A 23,346-nucleotide genomic window follows, 5' to 3' on the forward strand; every position below is an offset into this window, starting at 1 on the left:
CCATGCAGCTGGACAGCACTCGCCGCCATGTGGCCCCCAAGGAAAAAGAGCGCAGTCATCGTCATGGGCTGTGTGAGGTCTCCAGCCATGTTCTTGCCAACTGCCCATCCCGAGCTTCAGCACGACACAGTGTGGGAAACGACCATGCCCAGGCCTAGTAGAGGGGCTTGGCCCGGGCAAAGCCCGAGGTACATGCCCTCGGCATGGCAAGCACTCCCCATCCCTTCAGATCCAGGTCCGCCTCCGTGCTCCATGGGAGTCCTGCTGAATTCCACCATAGTGGGTGTTAGGATTAGCAGTATAAAATGTAGGTTTGTATAAGTATTGGGGCTGGTGTATCTGCCTGCGATGGTATTCTGGGCCTGCTTGCCCACCTGAAAGCTCAAGTCTTCAAGATTCACATGTAAACAAAGAACAAAGACATAGCGTGTTACACTTGCCTACCCACCGCCAGGTGGGTTCTCTCTGAGAAGAGATGCAGTTAAAATGGTTGGAGGTGTAGTGTGGGTTTGATCTATGGATGCACCACTGAAGAATAGATCTGACTCCGCTGCAGGACAGATTCCAGACCAAGGTCAAGCACCAGTTGGAAGGGACAAGGGGGTAAAAGGAAGCACGAGAAAGAAACACTAAAGAGCGTGGCCAAAATATAACCTCGCTCCCAACCCCTCCCCATGAGGCACAAAGAGGAGGCCCTGGGCCTCCAAAACGGAACATGGCCATCAATTGTGAGGGGCGGCACCGGGGCGGGCACTACCGGTATAATTAAACCTACCGAGAAGAAGGAAGGTGAGAGGAAGCTCTCTCGGCAGAGTGATGGCTATGGGGAAGGAAGCTCTGCTGGAGTGAAGAGCTATGGTTTTGTGCTTGCTTGTTTAGCTCTGGCTAGTTCAAATCCCCCATTACTACCTGCTCCTGTGGTTTGGATGTTTTTGTTATTTTTGTTCCAGAAATATCTCATCCAGCTGCTCCACCTTCTGATTTGGTGATCTGTAGTAGACTCCTATCCTGTTTTTTTATTTGGTTCTTCCCCACATATATCCCCAACCTCTCACCCTAGAAAAAGATCATGATGCTCCTCTGTAGCTGGAATGATACCCAGCCACCCCAAAGTGACTGTGTCTGTACTGGCCAAGTTATAAGCAAGTCGTTAATGGACCCTGGGTGGAGTCATTGTGTGCACCTCCCTCTCAGCAAGATAATCTCTATAACAGCGCCAGCCTTTTGCAGCCTGGGAACTGAGCGCACTGATATGGATTCCACTCCAGAGCTGACCTAGGGTCACCACTGCATTTCTAAAGCAGTCACGTGAACTCTCCAATGGAATACAACGTCATTTGCACATCGTTATGTGTGCAGTGAGAAATCCCAGAGCTAAAACACCACAGCAAACTCTCCGAGCTCCAAGTATCATGGAGACACTTACAAAATAAAACCTGCCAGCTGTACTGTCCCCACTGCCACAGGTGGCCATGTACTGGCAAGTGACCCATTGACTCTAAAGGATGGACTTTGGGGCAGTGCTATTAATTTCTGGGCATTGACTCAGACTCCAACGCCAGATGGGACCGTTATGACCATCGAATTCTAGTCTGACCTGTGCACCATAGGCCACGGAAATTCCCCAAAACGATTCCTAAAGCAGATCTCTTCGAAAAACATCCAATCTTGATTAAAAATTGCCAGTGATGGAGAATCCGTCATGTTGTTCTTATGGTTAATTACTCTCACTGTTAAAAATGTACACCTTATTTCCAGTCTGCATTTGTCTGGCTTCAACTGCCAGCCATTAGATCATGTTAGACGTTTCTCTGCGAAGTTGAAGAGCTCATTTTCAATTCTCTCTTCTCCCTGTGATCAAGTCACCCCTTGACCTTCTCTTTGTTAAACTGAATCGATCAAGCTCCCCGAGTCTCTCAACAGAAGGCAGGTTTTCTAATCCCCTAATCATTCTCGTGGCTCTTCTTTCAACCCTCTCTAATTTATCAACATCCTTCTTGAACTGCGGAAACCAGAACTGGACAGTGTCTGAGCAGTGGTCACACCAGTGCCCAATACAGAGGTCAAATAACCTCTGCTCCCACGTGCGATTCCTCTGTTTATAAACTCTGGATCGCATTAGCTCTTTTGACCACACTGGGAGCTCACGTTCAGCTGATTAGCCACCATAACCCCAAGTCCTTTTCCAGCATAGAGCCCCCATCCGGTAGGTATGGCCAACGTTCTTTGTTCCTAGATGTATCCATTTAAGTTTAGCCGTATTAAAAGGCACATTGTTTGCTTGCTCCCAGTTTACCAAGCGATCCAGCTCGCTGTGTGTCAGTCACCTGTCCTCTTCGTTCTCCGCAATCGGTGGGTCAGGTTAGCAGCAGCAAAAAAAAAAAAGATGTGCCTTTTTTAACTAAGCCTGGTCCTGCAGCCAAGGGAGATTAATTCTTCACTTGCCCCAAAGGACATTAATCACTGTACAAAGAGGAGCAGCTGTATCGGTCTGCATCAAGCAGAGAGTCATGCACGGCTTAGCTGTGTGGGGGAAGGGCAGCTCTGAAAGGGCCAGGCCTGCTGCAGAGGTGACGGATAAGAAATGTGACTCTGCACTTAGAAGGGAGATGGGGATCTGCTTTTCACTGCCAGATCACAATGTGCTAGCTACAAATGTTACCGGCCAAAGAGCCTGGGGCAGGGCGTTCTACATGGCATGCTTCCGGCAAGCCATCTTAATTCCTTCATGATTATTCATCCCTCTTGAAATCTACAGAACAGAAATAATGGCTCCTGGAAGAGGCAATGTAACTACCTTCTAATCCTACAGGATGCAGCCAATCCTCCCATTAAACAGGCCAGGATGGACGCATTCCCCTCCCCCCCCCAAGGACAAGCAGTCTGCACCGGTGTGCTGACCAAAGCAAGCCCATACCGAAGGCCCTAGATCCACTGCAGCTAAGCTTTGTTTGTGCTGCAGTCCCCAGACAGTGGTCGCCCGGGTCACGGGGGGAGGCAGTGCAGCCCTGGCTGAACACGTCTGACTGGCTCCCGGGGGTTCCAAGCTCTTTGTCGCAAATGCTTTCTAAATCCACCACCAGCATCTCGGAGTCAGAGCGTCCCAGCACGCCGCAACGTCCTCCTCAGGTCAGCCGCCTCATTGTCCTCACTTCCTAGTTGTGACAAAGATGGATTCTGGTAACAGCAGCTGTCCATCAAACTCACTCCGTTCCCCTTCTGCACTGCCCTGAGGTAGGAAGATGCCAACAAAATGGAGCCATGCTGATGAAATAAGTCGACCTTCCTTGCCTCTGTGTCTGCTGAGGGGGGTGACTCGCTCCAGCCAGCATCAATGACAACAATGGGCCCAGCCCATCTACCTCTTACTCCCAGCCCAGACACTCCCCAGGCCCTTGCCTCTTGGCGCTGTGGGAAGGTTCCCTCTCGGCCCCCCGTGCCCCGAGAGCCAGGCCTGTTTGTATAATGGAGCTATACCTCTGCCCAGCTGGTTTCCTCCTGCCTCTCCCTGGGTCGGTGTTAACCCCTGTCCTGCTCTCAGGCAGCAAAAGCGGTTAGAGGACACGAGCGAGTGATTTCCGAGGCAAGATTAATAAAGCTAAATATGGCTAATGGTCGACAAAGGGTAACCTGGGAAAGGTGCAACCACCAGGACGAGTGAGCAATTGCTCAGTGGGGCATAACCAGAACTCACAGGACGAAACCAAGACATGCAAGTCTCGGCAAAATATCACGCTGAGCTGTCAGAGTGCGGAGCCATCTCTCACCAGGAGGGGTGTCCCCTACAGCATGGGATTGTTCACATTACACTGGAAAAGACGCCGGTGAAGATATGGTTTTTCCTTCTCCAATTTCTCTGGCCCTTTCTAGATTAGCCAAGTTTGCCAACGTATGAAGGAATATGGCCAAACACAGGGAGGGCTCTGTATACACCTTAGCACAATGAGACCCCACTGTGTGGCAAGCACCCCTAAATTCTACAGCCGAGTTAATTCATTGCACATCCATTAAATACTTCTCTCTTCCATCCTCCCCCACACACCACTACAGCTCACAGCTGGGAATAGTCATTCTGCAGCAAAATACTGAGTTCTGTGGTACCTGGGAAAATGCCCGAGTCCACAGGACCCAGATTAAGACAGCTGGAGGAGTTCATACCCCGCAGAGCCGTTGTTTTCGGCTCCTTGCAGACCAATACCAGGTCACATTTTTGAGGTTATCGTCACAGCTGGAAGGGCTAGATTGAAAGCTGAGATTATGGAGCACACCTGTGTGGCACCAAGTGAATCCGTGTGCACCTGTGGAATCGCAGAACACACGGGGCCCTGACCAGGGTTCAGTGAACTCGGTCGGTGTTAGTAAACAGGAGTCAGGAGACATGGGAACAGGGGTTACGGTGACTGCAGAAGTAGGAGCCGCTGGCAGCGTGCACAGCACAGAAAGAATGTGAGTGTAACATACAAGCCTGGCACCGTCACTGGAAGCCCATCTCCCGTGTCTCCTGACAGCCAATGGCAGAGCTGAGCAGCCCACTGTGGGGCTGAGCACTGGGCCGGCACACAGGAGTCAGAGCGGGACACAGGGACCCTTCTCGCAGCTGAGGGACAGACGAGCCGCTCCCTTGCGTTCGCTGCAGACAATACTCACTCTTTAACTTGGAGCGCACTTTGTTCGCCGTCTTTTTGATGTCGGACATTAATTCTTCGAGCTCCTCCTTGGTTTCTAGAGGGAGGAAGGAGAGAACGAAGATGGGTGCATTGGACACGGAGTAAATCTGCCCCAGCCCCGGTCACCGGACGGGACTCAATCCGCACCCGCCAGGTGAGCGCTGGGGAGTCCCAGACAGCACGGCTGGAGTCTCCGGTCCCGTCCCACAGGGCACTAGGGGCCCCTTCGAGCCCCTGGAACTGCTCACATTATCCCACCCCTCCCAGCTGAAGGCCCCAGGCCGCAGCCTCCACCCTCCTGCCTGAGGAGGACGCTGCATTTGGGGCTCAGTGACAGGGATTCGACCTGGCCCCGGGCTGTGATTCACTCTGCCTGGCACCAGAACGTTGCCTCTTTCCCCCCCCTCCCCCCCCAAGCTTGGAGACCCCCCCAATCCCAGCACGCCCTGCCCGGGCTTGGTACCGAGCAGGGCGAGGCCCACCACCCTGCCTTCACTGGCCCTCGCAGGGAGATGCTAGCAGTGTCACGTCAGGGCAGCGTCGTGCACTCCCTGCCGCACTCCTCGCCTCCCACAGGGAAGGAGATCAGAGGGGTCACAGCGCAGAGCGTGCCGGGCGCTCCCATCTGCCAGCCTGAGCGCGACGGACCCGTGGGACCAGAAATGAAGCTGAGCTGCCCGCGTGGCTGTGCCGTGGGCTGAGCCTTGATGTCAGCCGTACTCTGATTAGTCCTGGCATTCCCAAGTGCCCTGCCTGCCTGTGCTCAGCACGAGACTCCCACACCGCTCCATCACTCGCTTTTGTAACAGCAGGCAGGGGTCTCGCCGCCTCTTTCCCAACCAGCAGAGAAAAGGGAAACGGACAGTCACCTGAAACCCGGGCAGTCTAGCCGGTAACATGGCAGGAGAGAGACGCTGTCTAGAGCTCTGGTGCAGGTGTGTCAGAGCAGGGACACTGCCCCGGGGATTCAACTCCCATAACAAACCCAAGCGCTCACAGCTCTCCTCCAGCTCCATGCCCAGCATCTTGCAGGATCAGGCCTGACTTCTCCACAGTCCATTCTAAAACAGGTCACCCTTCTCAGTCAAAGCCCTGAGGTCTCTTTGCAGCAGACAGCCTCTTCTCTGCCCTGGAAGCCTTCAAAGACACTGCCTGGCTAATTACCAGACTGCTCACCTGAATTCACTGCCTCCGGCAGAAATACGCGGCCTGAAATGACACCATATCTGAACGCATTCGCAGGCCCACTGCTCACGAATGCTTCTGCTAGTCTGTCAGCAGCATGACAGCTTAACAGAACTCTCCTTTTTCCTCACTTGAAGGAACAAATGACTTACAGTCGCAAACAAAAATACTAATAGGGGAAGGCAAGTAATTTCTCCTCCATCACTAACTGGCTTCTCCAGATTACCTCCGTGCACTGCAGCATCCCCTCCAGCAATCAGCAGCATCATTCCCAAGGATATGCAGAATGCAACTAAGACACATCAGTAACGCACACTTCTACGAGGAGGGCAGGTTTTGCTGAGGAAGGAGGCACCAATAATAATTCTTTATCTTCCTCTAGAGCCTTCCATCGAAGACATTTCACAGAAGTGAACACACCTCGACACCGGTGCCGTCGGGAATATTAGCCTCCTTTTACAGATGAACAAACCCAGCACATAAGTGACTAGCTCAGAGACGAGGGAAATGAAGAGAATTCAGGGTTCCCGTCTCCTTTATGTGGCTAAGCACAAGATTATCCTTTTCGCTACTAGGGACGAACACAGACTTCAGGCTGTAAGGAGCAGCCCCGCTCATTTAATAGTTATTAGATTTTAATAATCAGAATGACTCTAGGCACCACCCCAACAGTTGTTACGTTGTAGGGCTCTATTTGGCACTGGCGAGTCCTCAGCTGGAGTACTGTGTCCAGGTTTGGGGCCCCCACTTTAAGAAAGTTGTGAATAAATTGGAGAGAGTCCAGAGAAGAGCAACAAAAATGATCAAAGGTTTAGAAAACCTGACCTATGAGGAAAGGTTAAAAAACTGGGCATGTTTAGTCTTGAGAAGAGACGACTGAAGGGGGGATTCTGAGAACAACCTTCCAATGTATTATGGGCTGTTATAAAGAGGACTGGGATCAATTCTTCTCCATGTCCGCTGAAAGTGGGACAAAAAGTAATGGGCTTAATCTGTAGCAAGGGAGAGACAGGCTAGACACCAGGAAAAGCTTTCTAACTGCACGGTAGTTACATCGTGCAATTAGCTGTGAAGGGAGAACGTTCACTAGCCAACAGTATTCCCAGAGCCATACAGACATCAACAGTAGCGAAGCACAGGGTGGTTTCTGGGTCACAACAAGGTGCTATACAAGTCAAAGTGATTATTAAGAAAGTGCATCATTGTTTGCCAAATGGAAAACAATGGAGTTTCCCCCTCAAAACACCTTTGAGCTCCCTCAGAGAAGCCTATGCACAATATACAGAGGAGTAAAACATAAACGAAAAATAGAAAAGGAAACCGATTATTTGGAATTCATGTACAGAAAGGAGATTCCTCTTCCCCAGGGGAGAAGCAATGCTAATTTCAAACGTGAATAGCTCCCTTTTATTAAGTAAGGAAAAACACTACAAAGATCATTGCAAACCAGGCTGCACTGCATTGGAAGTCTGAAATGCCAGGTCTAGCGCACCGAGCTGCCCTACCGAGCCGCTGTAATGCACAGCACACAACTTTTGCCAAAGTCTGAATATCCTTTGAGATCAACAAGACATAGTAAGGAGGGAATTTAAAAACTCGCTTTCCTTTGTCTTGTGAGTTTAAGATAGATCCTATCGTTACAATAAAGGTAGATTCAAAAGGAAAAGATATGGGTTTGTGCCATTTTTGCATCTTTATGATATATATAATACAACTTTTTTGGAGGGAAGGGTTATTAATCAGGTTAATAGACATTCAGGTCTTGTTTACCTGGAAGTCTTTACAGATAATTTCTGTGGAGAATTAATGGGATCGCGACATCATCCAGCAAAATGAAACCTGAGCAACTGACAGGGGAAGAGATTTTTAACCAGATTGTTTAAAACTCTGAAGGCTTTTTGTTTATTTTTGCTGAATATTTTTACCTCAAATGCCTGATGAAGATTTGGGAGAAAAGGTCATTTCATTAATGACTCAGCCCCTCCAGTTAACGGCTGAGAGAGCGCTAATACTCAAGTCACCCATGGAGGCCTCCAGAAAAAACAGGGAACACAATATTTCATTTTATTTATATTTAAAGATTGAAGAGAACCTTTCAGGCCTTCTTTGTTCATCACCGAGAGAGGAGGAAAGGACACAACCCCAGTGCTATTCTTCTTTGCAGGTCAGCTCTAATGTAACCATTCATCTTGCTGCTTTCTTTGCAGAAAGAACAATATATTGCACAAGAAAAAGCAAAGCAGAAAGCACAGAGATGTTTAGGGTAATTCAACTAGGTGCTTCCCAGCTGATCTGGCTTCAGTAGAAGGGAGAATGCAAACCCCAAAGGTTCCTCCCTGGAGATTAATTGAGCTAGTTAAATCTTTTCTCATAACATTTTATGGCATCAAAGTAATAAAAATGAAAAAGTGTTTAAAAACCACCAGGAAGAGGAGCTGTCAGAATGGCCATTTCAGCCGGGAGCCTTCCTTCCTTGCATCATCCGGGAAAAAACAATTTTCTCCTCATGTCTGCCCCAAAGGCCTCGAGGCAAATCCATCCTGTCATTGTCCTGTTTGTCGTTTCACACGCACGTTTCCCCTCCCCTATTTGCAGATAACAAGCCAGTGCCGCCAGACTTTGGTACCAAGGAACTGAGGGGCTCATGACTGGCTCGCCTTTCAACTCTCCTTCTCCTAGCCACACTTCCTGAGATTGTAGCATTGCTTTATTACAATTATGCCCATTCTTCAGAGCAGAGAGAGCATATCAAGCGTCTCCCTCCCACTCCGACAGAGGAAAACACATGCGAACCAGTCCCTGGGGTGACAGCAATGCCCTTCTCTTTGATCCAGACACTATGAAGAGAAAATGCCAATTAGGACTAAATAATAATACTTTGACCGATATTTTCAAAGCTGTTTTGGAGAGTCGGAGGACCATTTTCTCTTAATTTATGTTAATGGCAACCAAGCATTCGAATCCCATAGGTGGCTTTGAATTCAGCCTCTACCTTCTATAGCTCTCCTTCCATCCCAGAAACTACACCCCTGTAAGTCTGGCAAGTATTATACCCAACTTCTAAATGGGGAAACTGAGGCACCACAGGCTACAGGACTTGTCCCTGGCCACAAAGGGAGGCTCACAACAAGGAGGGATTGGAAACTTGCACTCTCCTACTCTCCTCACTAGAATATTCTCCCATCATCCCAGCAGAGGATTTGGGATGATTGATTAGGCAATGAGATGGGAAAGTCACGGGTGTTTGTTGCTACGCAGATTGCAGTTATAAAGGGAAAAGATAATAGTTACAACTCAAGACATTGTAAACTCTAAATAACTTTGAACCACAGCATTCTACAGCTTCCAATAAAGCAGTCAGTCCTCTGGGTGTTCTTGCTTATGCTGAACTGTTGCTTGCGCAGTATTTCCAAGAAAAGCTTTATAAGCAATAATAAAACATGCTGTTATACACGTCTACAGCCACCAAGCCTTTATCAGCAACCCGAGTGGCTCAAAGGAAAGATGTTCTAGTGATGGGGAGGGGTTTTATTGAAAAGTAACATCTCAAAAGATTTCAGAGCCTACGTCTACCTTTCCAAAGTGGCTCAGGCACTTCGGAGCCTCCCATGAGATTTAGGCTCCTAAGGGACTAATGTCACTTCTGAAAAGAAAAGTTAGGCTCTGACGTTATTTAGATGCTTTTGAAAATTCGACCCAAACTCGAGAGCCTCTGAACTTAACGGATTTCTTCTCCTGTATCTGAAGGTGAACAGAATGCTGGGAAAAGCCCTCTATCGGGGAGGTGTCCATCTCTGCAAGGCTTATTATAACGTGCAGAGCTAACCAAAAACTGGGTGTCGTTTTTTGTTGGGCAGCGGAGGGGAGTAATTCATTTAGAGAGAGGAATTCATGGGCCCACGGTGTGGCTGCTACTGAGTTTGCAGGAAGCAGTTATTATCCTGAACACTTTTTATGAAATATTCACTTTTTAAAGTAAAAAAAAATAGAAAGAGAAGCTAACACTTAAGTGAGCTTACACATCGGACTTCTGGATACAAAACAAAACTGGTCTGAACATTGCTTGGGTTCTTTCTTTTCTGTGTTTTAGGTGGACAATGTAACTGAGGAGTTAAAATAGGAATTAACTAAAGAACTGCCTGTTTTGCCATAGAGCTAAAGAAATCTCAGCTAATTACTTAGTAGTGCTATTTATATTATGGTTGGGCTCAAAATCCCAACGAAGGTCAGCGCCTCAGCGTGCGTGGCTCTGTACAGACACACAGGAGCATTCTTACCGGGAGGGTTGTTCTAACACTGAGGTGCACAGCACTGCCATCTACCAGGCTAATGCTCATGGTCTGTAGCTGGCCAAGTGTCTTCAGGATGAGCACCTGACGACCAGTCAGATGACTGATGGTGCCATGAGGATTTCTCACCGGAAAGGCACTTGGTTTATACCAGTGACCCAAGCCTGCGGCAGAGCAAGCCGAGAGATGGTGATGGCAGGGTGGGGGGTGCCTACCAAGCAGAATTTGCTGCGATTCTCTCTCTGTTTCCTCCTTTGGAAAGAAACAGATGGAATCTGATTTTCCTCACAGCTATGAGGAGCCAAGAATAACAATTCTTTGCTCCGTGCTAAGGAAGTGGAGGTAGGAGAGAGGCACGCACAGTCTGGACACTAATGCAAAATAGGAGCTGACACGCCAAATAAGCACAACGAACACAGCACGATTTCCTGAGCGTACCTGTCCTGAACGGGCGCCCAGCTAGTAGCTGAGTAGCCTGTCAGAGCAGCCGCCACCAAGAGAAGCGGTTCATATAGTGACAAGCCCCTGGGAGCCCCTAAGACGCAAACTTCACATCTGAAGTCTGCGCTCACTTGGTATGCAAATTATGCTGAGCGATTACGACTCGCTATGATGGGCTGATTTGCATATTTTATAAATTAAGTGATATTAAAATTTGTGTTCCAGCGTTCAGAACTTTGCACAGGAGGCATATCCGAATGCAAGCGCTGAAGCAGGAAACGATGAATACCGCAGACACTGGCGTATGTTTTGCAAGAGATACAGCAGGCAGCAAACACGGACTGGGACAAGTATTTCCAACAGTTTCGTGTTTAGATGAAAGAATCATTTTTAAATGAATTAAGCAAGAGACTCCTGAAGTTTAATTTTCCCTCCAGGCCACGTGAGCGTGAAGTGAGAGACAACAATGGGGTTTATGGGCTGTCCCCGGGGGCCTGAGCGTGAACTACAGTGTTGCCTTCCAGAGAAAAAGTTGTAGTTGGGGTGTCACAACTTTGTTACGCTGTATTGTGACACCCTAACACTGCCTCGGCCCACCTTAGGACTCTTGTAATGTTCCTCAAAGCCAGCTTGTGCAGAACGTCCTGTGAAAGGAGAGGTGATTGTCTACTTTAATGGATCTGCAACCAATCAGATTGCTGACGTGTCACACGGTTGGCAGTTAAGAGTATTTAAATTTATCAATAACCCTGGAAGATTTTTATAATTAATCTTAATAATGCTTCTTTATTTTTAGCTATATTGCAAATTAGAGCTTGCTTCTGTTTGCATAGCAATATAGTACTACTGGGGAGTTCTGTAGAGAAGCTAATGGACACGCAAGCAAGACATAGGGCAAAATAGCCGCATTTCTTTGTGGAGAAATCTATATCTGAAAGGGCCCCAGTGGAAATGCACAATACCACCTGCACAATACTAGGGATTAGAGCAGGAACATTGATGTGGAGTGGGGAAATGGAGGCTTACATGTACACCCTGCTCTCCACATACGTTCTTCGGAGGAAGAAACACAGTTTAAACAGGATTTTTAAATCAGCAAATGCCTACTGTTCTCTCTCCTTGCTAATGAGCAGATACAAAACCCAGGAAACAACCATCCTGTTATACACGATCTACATATGAAGAAAGGAGAAGCATAACACCAAAGGAGGTAGCTAGCTACATACATTCATAGAAAATAAGGCAAGAAGGGACCATTGTGATCATCTAGTCTGACTGCCTGCATAACACAGGGCACAGGACTTCCCTGAATTCATTCCTATTTGAATTAGAGCGCATCTTTTAGAAAAACGTCCAGTCCTGATTTAAAGATTTCCAGTGATGCAGAATCCACCACAAACCTTGGTAAGTTGTTCCAATGATTGATAACCTTCACTGTTGAAAATCTGTGCTTTATTTCCAGTCTAAATTTGTCTAGCTTCAACTTCCAGACATTAGACCTTGTTATACCTTAGTCTGCTAGACTGAAGAGAACTAATTTGTGTTCCCCACCTAGTGACTTTGGGCTTGTCTACACTTACCTCCGAGATTCGGCGGCAGTCGACCGGAGTTATGCAAGCTACACAAAAAACTTGCGTAACTCCCCTCAACTTCTCTGCTTCTCTTCTGCGTGCTGTCTTCACTGCACTGCGCACTTGAGAGGTGGTCTTAATACGTTGATTTCTGGATCGACTGAGCAGATCTTCACTGACCACTCAGTCGATCCAGAGAAATCGATCTGACGGCGGCAAATTTGCTGCCGTCAGTGAAGACGTAGCCTTAGAGACTGTGACCAAGTCCCCACTTAACCGTCTCTTTCTTAAGCTACACAGATTGAGCTTCTGGAGACTTTCACTATACGATTTGATTTCCAATCATTTCATTTGTTTTGTGGCTCTTGGCTGAATCCTCTCCAATTTTTCAGTATCCTTCTTAAATTGCGAACACTAGAACTGGATACAGTAGCAACTGCACAAGTGACAAATACAAAGGTAATATCACCTCTCCACTACAGTTTCCTGTACATACATCCAATAAACACATTAGCCCCTTTGGCCACTGTGTCACGCTGGAAGTTCATGTTCAGCATATTATCCAACATGATCGCCAAGTCCTTTTCAGAGTCACTGCTTCCCAGGTTACAATCCACCCCATCCTGCAAGTATGGTCTGCATTCTTTGTGCCTAGATGCATGACTTTACATTTGGCCATACTGAAACAGATATTGTTTTCATGCACCCGTTTTACCAAGTGGTCCAGATCGCTCTATCCGTGACCTCTTCTCTTCATTATTTACCACTCCCCCAGTCTGTGTGTTAACCACAAACTTTATCAGTAATGATTTTCATATTTTCTTTCAGGTCATTGATAAAAATGTTAAATAATGTAGGGCTGGACAAATCCCAGGGGGATTCCACTAGAAATGCACCTACTTGATAGAGATCCCCCATTTACAATTACATTTTGAAACATAAGTAAGCCAGTTTTTAATCCATTTAATATGTGCAATGTTGAATTTATATTATTCTAGTTTCGTACTCAAAATGTCATGCAGTATCAAACTGAATTCCTTACTGAAGTTTAAGTATATTACATCAACACTATTACCTATACCAATGAAACCAGTAATCTCAATAAAAAGTATAGTCCATTTGACAGATCTGTTTTCTATAAACCCATGTTCATTGGCATTAATTATATTACCCTCCTTTAATTCTTTATTAATCGAGGCAAGTATCAATTGTTCCTTTATTTGCCCAGGATTGATGTCAGGCTGACAGGTCTATAATTACCCAGGTCATCCCATTTACCCTTTTAACATATTGGCACAATATTTGCTTTCTTCCAATCCTCTGAAGCTTCCTCAGCGTTCCAAGAATGATTGAAAATCCACTTTAATGGTCCAGAGAGCTCCTCAGCCATTCAGATGCAAGTTATTTGGACCTGCTGCTGATGTAGAAATATAGGCACTCCCGTTTAACATGGTAATAGAAACTGTATAAATTGAATAGTACGAAGTGTGAGGTCATGCACTTGGGGACTAATAATGAGAATTTCTGTTATAAACTGGAGGCTCATCAGTTGGAAATGACAGAGGAGAAGGAGGAATGACAGAGCAAGAGGAATGGTGTGGTTGAATTATGCAGTGTGGCTATAACCACGTCAGTCCCAAGATATCAGAGAGACAAGGCGGGACTGACACAACTACAACTACACAGCATACAACAATCATCAAATCCCTCAGCCCCCATGGTTGTATTAGCTGACTATACTACAGATGACTATGTGCCACCAATGTGAGGTGGCCATGAAAACGGCAAATGAGATCCGAGGATAGAGCAGGCAAGGAATTTCCAATAGAGATCATAGAGTTTAAGGCCAGAAGGGACCATTGTGATGATCTAGTCTGACCTCCTGTGTGATACAGGCCAAAGACCTTCCCCCAAATGTTTCCTGCAGCAGATCTTAAGAAAAAAAATCTCATTCTAAGTGTTTGCGTGTCTCCGTGCACAGTTACTGCAATTTTTTTCCCTTTAGCTGTATCAGTAGGGCTGGCTCTAGCGCCCCCTGGAGTCCCGCGCACATGCCATGGTATATCAGGCACCGCCGGCCCTACGCCCCCTCAGTTCCTTCCTGCTGTCAAGTCCGACAGCGGGGTCAGGGGGTGGGTCGTGGAATGGACATGAGCAACACATCTCGAAGAACAACAGTTACAAGGTAGGTAACCTTCTTCCTCGAGTGCTTGCTCACGTTGACTCCATTCTAGGTGATTCACAAGCAGTACCCTGGAGGTGGGTTCATAGTTTGCCGATGAGCCATTAGCAGCATCGCTCTGCTGAAGCTGGCATCATCCCGCGCCTGCTGAACGATGGCGTAGAGGGACATAAAGTTGTGCACCGATGACCATGTAGCGGCTTTACATACATCTTGAATGGGTTCTTGTGCCAGAAACGCTGCAGATGAAGCCTGAGCTCTGGTAGAATGGGCTTCCCGGAAGAGGAACCTTCACCTGCTCGTAGCAGAAGCTAATGCAGGGGGTTATCCAAGAGGAGATCCGTTGAGTAGAGACAGGTGAGCCCTTCATCCGGTCAGCCATAGCCACAAAAAGCTGCGTGGATTTATGGAAAGGTTTTGTCCTCTCAATGTAGACTGCCAGGGCTCTTTGCGCATCCAGCATGCGCCATCTCCGCTCCTCCTCCAAAGCATGAGGCTTTGGAAAGAAAAATGGCAGGAAAATATCCTGATTGAAATGAAATTGGGACATCACCTTGAGCAGGAAGGCCGGGAGAGGCCTCACCTGGACCTTGTCCTTACAGAAGACTGTATAAGATGGCTCCACAGTAAGTGCCCTAAATTTCAGATACCCTCCTGGCCAAGGTAATGGCAACCAGAAAGGACATCTTCCAGGACAGCAACAAGAGGGGACAGGTTGCTAAGGGCTCGAATGGGACTCCTGTGAGCCTAGAGAGAACTACATTCAGATCCCTGGGAGGTAACGGATCCCTAACCTGGGGGTAAAGTCTTTCTATACCCTTCAGAACCTAACTACCATGGCATGGGAGAAAACTGACTTCCCTTGAATCGGTGGGTGAAAGGCGGAAATAGCCGCCAGATGCACCTTCAACGAGGCAATAGCCAGGCCTTGAAGCTTGAGGTGCAGCAGGTAGTCCAAGACCATCTGGATCGATGCCTCCTGGGGTGAGACTCCCTGGGATGAAGCCCAGCAGGTAAACCTTTTCCATTTGGCTAAATATGATGCCCTGGTGGAAGGTTTTCTGCTGCCCATTAAGAATTGCTGCACATGAGAAGAACAAGAAGCCTGTTCCTCTGGGCTCAGCCACTCAGCCTCCATGCCGTCAAATGCAGAGATTCCAGATTCATGTGCCGAAGTTGCCCCTGATCCTGGGAGAGGAGATTGTGCCAACAAGGCAACTTGGGGGGGAAGGGGGCGACTGACAGTTCCAGCAACGTTGTGAACGATGCTGCTGCGGCCAGGCAAGTGCTGTCAGGTTGACATTCGCCTCCTCCCTTTTGATTTTTAGCAGGACCTTGTGACTCAGCGGTACAGGCGGAAAGGCATACATAAGCTGCCCCAACCATGGGAGGAGAAAGGCGTCTGACAGCGTCCCTTCGTCGAGTCCACGAATAGAGCAGAACTGACAGCACTTCTTGTTGAGCTTGGAGGCAAAGAGATCCACTTGGGGAAACCCCATGTCCGGAAGATCATGTCAGCTACTGACAGGTGGAGAGACCATTTGTGGCGGGGTAAGAAGGACCTGCTGAGGAGATCCGCTGTGGCGTTCTTGATACCCAGGAAGCCACAAGGTGAATATTGTGACTTATTGCGAGGTTCCACAGACACATCGCCTCCGGGCACAGGGCTGGGGAATGGGCCCCACCCTGCCTGTTGATATAATACATTGTGGCAGTGCTGTCTGTCAAGACCTGGACCACCTTGTTCCTCAAGGAGGAAAGGAACACCCTGCATGCCAGGCATATCGCCCTGAGCTCCCGGATATTCATGTGGAACCCGCAGTCTTACCTTGACCAGGTCCCTTGGGTGCTGTGATTGGAGCTGATATGGGCCCCCCACCCCAGGTCTGGAGTGTCCGACACCAGGGTAACTGAGGGAACCAGTTCTGCGAAAGGCATTCCTTCCATCACTGGCCAGGGGTCTAACCACCAACTCAGGGAGGCTAGGACTTGAGCGGGCACGGTGACCACCCTGCCCAAGGAGTGTCTGCTCGGGGCATATGCAGAGGCCAGCCTTAGAGGGGGAGGCTGGGTAAATAAGAACTCAAACCCTTTCCTAGGAACGTAATACTTCTTCTGCACCCTTTTCGATGTTGGAGGCGAGGAGGATGGTGTTTACCACAGGGCCGTAACCACCTTGAGCACTCCTTCGTGCACTGGCAGGGAGACCCGGGCAGGCACCGCAGCCACCAGGGCATCAAAGAGGTTGTCCGACGTCTCCTTGTGCTCCTCCACTTCCAAGCCCACGTTTGAGGCAAGTGAGCTCTCTTAAGGAGCTCTTGGTGAGCCCGGAAGTCAGCTAGAGGAGCTGCCGGCCCTGTCGTGACTGCCTCGCCCGGGGAAAAGGAGGACACCTGCGCCAGTACAGGAGGTGGCGGCATCTTCTCCTGCTGCCGGGGGACTGATGGAGATGTCCCTTCCAGCGAGGCCACCTCCGTCTCCAATACAGAGCTGTGAGCCTCCTCCGGGGGTACTGATGCCGCGGATTGCTTCCCCGATGACATGAAGAAGTAGGGTCCTGGGGCCACAGGGAACCCCCAGGGATTCCAGTACGGCCATTGAGCCGGCCACTGGCCCTGAGGCCAACCAGGAACTGAAGGGCCGGGACCTTGCTCCTGTACCCTCAGTTGATGGCGCTGATCAGGGTGGGCGGTGATGGGTCTGTCCTCCCCCAAGGAACAGGAATCGCTTCCTGATGACCACTGAGGGGCTGTGGCTGACCCCCTTCCTGCAGGGCGGTGTCACGGAGAGGGGGAGCGGTGTCTTGACCCCTGAACCTCATGTACTCTGAGGAATGCTGCCTCGGCGTTGGGGAGCATGACATTGGTGACCGGTGGTACTGCTCCCTAGACCGGTGCCGCGCCAATGAGGACCTTCACTAGGAAGAGGAACGGGATCAGTGCCATGGTGCAGACGAGTGCTCCTGTGCTGGGGATTGATGATGGCTCCGACCATCCCTGGGCAAATGTCCAGACAGCGGTGACCAGGATCTGCGCTGTGAAGGCCTGGGCGAACTCTTCGGTGCCAGGGATCACGATCAATGCCGACTCCCTGGCAGCGAGCGTCTCCAGGACACAGAATGGGATCAGTGCTGTCCTTCCGAGTGCAACGCCCTCGGTGCTGGTGACCGAGAGTGGTACCACTCTGACGTTGACGAATGTCTTTGATGACAGCGTTCTGCTGCTGGGGATCTTCCCTAGGACAAGAAACACCCTCGGATATCAGCGCCAAGATGGAGGAGACCTTCCCTATGGCAACCTGACCCACAGGGAAGCATGCCAGGGCTCCGGTGAGCAGTGCAGCCACTGGGGAAGGTCCCATCGAGGGCTTCCCCCTAGATGCCTATGCCTTCCCCCTTCCCGGTTCCATTGGGGCATAGGCATTGGAGGCAAAGGCCGGGCCATCAAGTCCCTTGCCGCTTGAAACGCCTCTGGTGTCGATGGCACCAAGAGCTGCAGCAGTCCCCTTCTGCTTCCTGGAGTCATAGGTGGCTCCCTCAGTGGGCGGAAGGCCCTCGGAAGCGAGCTCTGCTCCTGCTGAGTCGGCTCAGCCTGTTGGACCAGTCAGGGTCCCACGCTTGTCCCCGCATCCTTAGCCTTCTTCGGTACGGGGGAGCAAGTCCTCTCCGAGTTCTGTTTCTTTTGCTGCCTCTTCGATGGTGAGGATGAAGACTGGTGCTGCAGTAGTTCTGGTGCCAGAAGGGTGCTCTGCACCGACAAAGTGCTCGGCACCAAGATGGCCTGGGACGGCTCTGAGGCTGGTCTCAGGGCTGCCTCCATTAGTAAGGCCTTCAGACGGATTTCTCTTTCTTTCTGAGTCCTTGGTCTGAACGACTTACAAATCCTACACTTCTCCTCTCTATGCAATTCCCCCAGACACTTCAAGCAGCTGTCATGGGGGTCGCTAAGTGGGAAGGGTTTGCCACAGGTCTTACATGGCTTGAAGCCCAGAGATTGGGGCATGCCCCGCTCCAGGGTGGAGGTCCCTCAAGGAACTAAGAACCTATACTGCTATTTACAACACAAACACAATTACACTAACTACTAGCTATCAACTACTTAAGGGAACAAAGAAGCACTTGCAGTAGCAAGCAACGCAGTTCCAGTAACCATCAGTGGTGGAAAGAAGGAACTGAGGGGGCGTAGGGCCGGCGGCACCTGATATACCGCAGCATGTGCGCGGGACTCCAAAAGGCGCCAGAGCCGGCCCTACGGATACTGCTAAAAATTCCGGTAACAGTGCACGGGGGCATGCACACACCTAGAATGGAACTGACACGAACAACACATCTCGAAGAAAAATCTACCTCAACCCTTGGGAAGTATTAATGCAAGACACTAGTAAGGCCTCATCTGGAATATTGTGTACAATCCTTTTCACTCATGTCCAAGAAAGATGAATTTAACCCAGAACAGGTGCAGAGAAGGGCTGCTAGGATGATCAGGGGAATGGAGGAATTATTTTTTGAGAGGAGACTAAAAGAACTTGGCTTGTTTTGCCTGGGAAAATGAAGACTGAAAGGGCATCCAACTGCTCTCTGTAAATACAACAGGAGGATAAACACCAGGCAGGGAAAGAGCTATTCAAGTCAAAGGGCAACACTGGCACAAGAACAAATGGAGATAAACTGGCCAGGAATACATTTAGGTTGGAAATGAGAAAAAGGTTCCAACCATCAGAGGTGTGAGGTTCTGGAACAGCCTCCCATTACAAGTAGTGGGGGAACGAAGCCTAACTAGTTTTAAGATGTATCTTGATAAGTGTATGAACAGGATTATCTGACACCCAGGGTTACCTGTGACAACAGGCGACTGGACAAAGTCACCCACATCCCTTCCAGTCCAATGGTTCTAAAAACCTCCCGAGTTACTGTTGGAATGGAAAGTGTTTCATCATCATATCATATGACTACATCATCTAGCTTTTTACCAAATACAGAACAGAAACTCTTCTGCCTTTTCTGCATTATTACTGGTAATTCTACCCTTTCTGGCTAGGAATGGACCAATGCCACTGTCAGGACTCTTTCTGTTCCTAATATACATCAATTTTCTACAATCTCTAGCTTCTGATTTATGGTAATTACTATCAACTTCCCCTTTTTACCATTTGTTTTATATATGTATATATATATATATATTTTTATAGCTGCTTTCACTTCCCCTCTAAGCCAGTCTGGCTTTTTAAATAATGTGGTCTTCTTTCTCAATTGTGGCATTGTGGCTTTTTGGGCATTCAATAAAATATTCTTAAACAATTCCCAAATATTGTTCACACATTTCTGTTTAAATTCTTTCTCCCAGCTGATTTGGCTCAGAATTGTTTTCAGCTTTGTGACACTGGCCCTTTTACAGCACCCACTTTTTTGTTTTGTTTTTTATAACAACAGATCTGGACTTTATTCTGTTTGCACACAACTGTAATCAAGTCATGATCAATTACACCTAAGCAACCGCTAATTTTTTAGTTCTGTGATTAGTTTCTCTTTCTCTGTCAAGATGAGGTCTAATGTAGGATTACTCTGTGCTGGCTGCACCACTTTTTGAGTTAGAAAATTGTCATCTATAATGTCTAGAAATTCCAAGGACAATTTAATACAGGCAGCGTGAGATCTCCAGCATATCTCAGTCAGACTGAAGTCCCCCGTGGTAACAAAGTTTTTTTTCTACACATTACAGATATGTACTCAAGGAGCTGGTTATCTTGTTCCTGTGTGAGATTCAGTGGTCTGGTGCAGTCACATCACCAGCTACTACCCCACACTGTGCTTGTTCTATGAGGATACTGATCCACCAGCATTCAAGATTACACAAAAACAAGGAACATCATTTGACTCGCCCCCTTCCCTTTTGCCAATTCAGTCCTTCCTAAATAAGTTTTAACCAATGATTTTAATGTTTCAATCTCGTGGTTCTTTCCACCAGGTTTCAGTAATTTCCAACTAGGTAAAATTTATGCTTATAAATGAGTAATTCCCGTTCCTTTTGTTGTATAGGCAACTGAAGGATTTCTTCTCTTCACGTCCCTCAGTGCCTGGATTAATTTTGTTCTCAACAACTTGATTTTGTTCTAAATGAGCGCTCATCTGTTTCCGCTTTTCATCTTTCACTCTTCTAGTAGGCTCTGCCTCTGAGACACCTGTCATTTCTGCTTTCTCTCATCTCTCCCAGAAACCAGAGTGGAAAATTTACATGGTAATCTTGTCATATTCTGGAACAGTTCGTGTGGTGCCAGCATCCTACTACTTTGATATCACCCCACTGGGGGGTGTACTCTTCTTTGATGGGTTCTCTCCACTCCTGTAAGATTACCGTTTACTATCAATTCTGTTGAAAGGGAACTGAGCTGGGCATCTGACTTACTCAGGGCAGTTGCAGCCTGTTTCCCTTGGAGGGGGCTGAAATGTGACCATGGCAGAAGCAGAGAAAAGGTGAAGGTCACTGCCTGTGTACCAGAGCATTGGTGTCAAGGGAATCCCCGAGCGATTCAGAGCCTGCACTGGTAACTCCTTCACCACTCCACTCTTCTGGCATCCGGCTGTGCTAGGAGAAAGGGAGCATTGCCAGAGCAGTGCTGCCTTCCAGTGATGGCTGGCCACAGCCAGAGGGCAAAGTTTATCGCAGCTCTGGTGCAGAACCAGCCCAAGGATCAGGCAGTCACAAGTGTCTGGTGTACTGGCACAAACGGCTAATGCGCTACCATGTGCCTGCTGCCGGGCCGTGTGATATGCCAAGGCAGGGGTGATTTTAAGAAGTGGTTTCCTACTCTGGATTTCTAGCAAAGAACTGCCAGGGCAGGAGAGAATGTACATCTCTCACCTCCCAGGAATCCAGCGGCCATCTCAGGAGCTGTAATTGGACATAGATTTGCTGTACTTACATTGCATCTCTGAAATGAACATCAAAGCAAACTGCTGCGAGAAACCAAGGCCTGCGCCTAACGATGGCTCTACCTTCGAGGTCAGAGCTCACTGCCCCCTCTCCTTGCATGTGAGCAGGTGGCTGTGTGAATCTCACCCACACGTCTGATGCAGGCCTGTGCCAGGCATTGTTATTAGTCTGTGTCTTCACCGCTGGGTACAATGACAAGCCAGAGGAACTTAGTGCTATGCTTTGCCAGCCTACTTATTTCCAAAAAGAATTCAAAGCACAGGGTTATTTAAATAGAAATCACACAACGCTTCTCCTCTCCTCCTGAAGCATGGAGAACAGCCACCCGCCCACCCGCCCACCCCTGCACACGAGGGAGCAGAAAACAAGCCAGCAGGGGAGTTCGGAGAGTGGAAACATTTCTGAAGCGCTAGGGCGCGGAGCCAAAGCAGCTGCTAACCCCTGTGGGCCCCGTGCTGATCTAGCTATAGGATGTCAGAGGCCAGCAGGGCAGCTCCAGATCTAACAGCCCAGCCCACTGTGTAACTTCCTGCTCCCCCAATCAGAAGCTGTTTAGCTACGTCTTTCGGGCCGTGGACCGCCGTGAAATCCCAAAGAAGCCTACTGACCAGACTGAGAGGATGGGGATTTCGTGACGAGGCAAGGAACTGGAGAGAAGTTAGCGAATCTAATTCTAGGACATGGGAAATATCAGTTTGTGGGGCCTTCATAGAGTTTAAGGCCGGAAGGGGCCATGAGACCATCCAGTCTGGATAACAGAGGCCTCAAGCAGGCTGCTACCCGCACAGAGCAGGGGCGGGCGTCTGCACCAACCTGCTGTGTGGCCCAGGAAACTGCTTAGGTCAGCCCTGACACCTTGGGGGTCAGCTCTCAGGCTGCGGGCTTTGGTTTCTTGCAGGCATCTCTGAGATGAGTTCTGCTAACGTGGGACGCATCAATCATCCGCTAGGGCAGTTTATGAATGTCCCTCAGGTCACCTCCTGTCCTGTGTAGACCAGTGCCAGTCTCCTGTGCCATCCATCTCAGCCCCGCAATAACCATGGCAGGAGAAGAGAGACTCAAAGCAACATGCAGCTTCTTCCATGGAAACAGCACCAAGAAGGGTCCTTTCGTTTGCCAGCCCAGCATCGGGCAGGTTATTCCTCCTGGGTGGCCAGGAGCTCTGGAAGGAAGTTTGCATTGCTGTAGTTCCCAGGCCATTTCTGTCCCTCTCCTTCCACCGACCCACCCATCAGCAAAACTCAGGAAGCGACTGAGGCTTTGTTTATACCTAGAGCAACATGCAAACCGTAGCCAGCATTCTTTCCTGTCTCTCCTTCCGGCTTTGCTCCAGCAGACCCCCTCAGCCTTTTAGATCCCGGCAGTGAAATTAAAACCCCATCCGATCCGGCTGCCACGGTGCAGCAGTCAAATGGCTCTGCACCTTCACACGGGGGCCGAAGTCCGAGCCCTGGACAAAGGAGGACGTGGTGATTCTGGGCACTGGATGGGACATTACTGGACAGGATGCACCCGAGGCCGATGCGTACGATTCCCTTTTTGCATGGGAAAGCTGCACAGTTGGGTCTGCTCTTGAATGGAAGCGACTCCGTGCCCAGTAAGCAGAGCAGAAATCCCCCCTCCCCCTACTGCTCTTTCAGGCGGGGCTCTCTGGCAGCTGACTTAGAGCTGCGCAGCTTCCTGCACAAAGCCACGCACTGCCAGAGCCGTACACCCTCTTTTCACACGCGCTGAGCAGATAAGGCTAGCAGAGCGTCAGCTCCCCTCCCCCTGCGATGGCAATCGGCTCCGGGGTGGGCTGCTCTCAATGCATCCCACAGACAGACCTCCACAGCTCGCGCGCCAGCACAAAGAGACCTATTGATCGTGCTGCATCCTGTCATGGAAGCTGTCACTCTGGAAGCGCTCCTCCTTCCTCCTCTGGTAGGTCAGGGCAGACCCCAAGCAGCGGGAAGACAAGAGCACTGGGCCGGGGGCCCCAGAATCCAATACTTCTGTGCAACAAAAGCAGCAGCAGCTCTCTTTGGGGTCCAAGCGTCAGAGCTGGTGGTGGGACCATGAGAGACACGTTCTGTGCAGCTC

At 49.1% G+C, this 23,346-nt stretch overlaps 1 protein-coding gene across 3 annotated transcripts in view; it reads right to left on the bottom strand.

The window, feature by feature from the left end:
• Positions 1 to 23,346, bottom strand: part of STX1A (syntaxin 1A) — a 183,988-nt gene that overhangs the window by 46,376 nt on the left and 114,266 nt on the right. For all 3 annotated transcript variants that reach the window (XM_067537738.1, XM_067537739.1, XM_067537737.1), the window contains exon 4: positions 4,648 to 4,722. In XM_067537738.1, coding sequence (XP_067393839.1) covers positions 4,648 to 4,722 — 75 coding nt within the window. The remainder of the gene's footprint in view (positions 1 to 4,647; positions 4,723 to 23,346) is intronic.

This window comes from Emydura macquarii, unplaced genomic scaffold, assembly GCF_026122565.2.
Source record: "Emydura macquarii macquarii isolate MOO-44397 ecotype Brisbane River unplaced genomic scaffold, CSIRO-AGI_Emac_v2 contig_450, whole genome shotgun sequence".
Classification (NCBI taxonomy): Eukaryota; Metazoa; Chordata; order Testudines; family Chelidae; genus Emydura; species Emydura macquarii.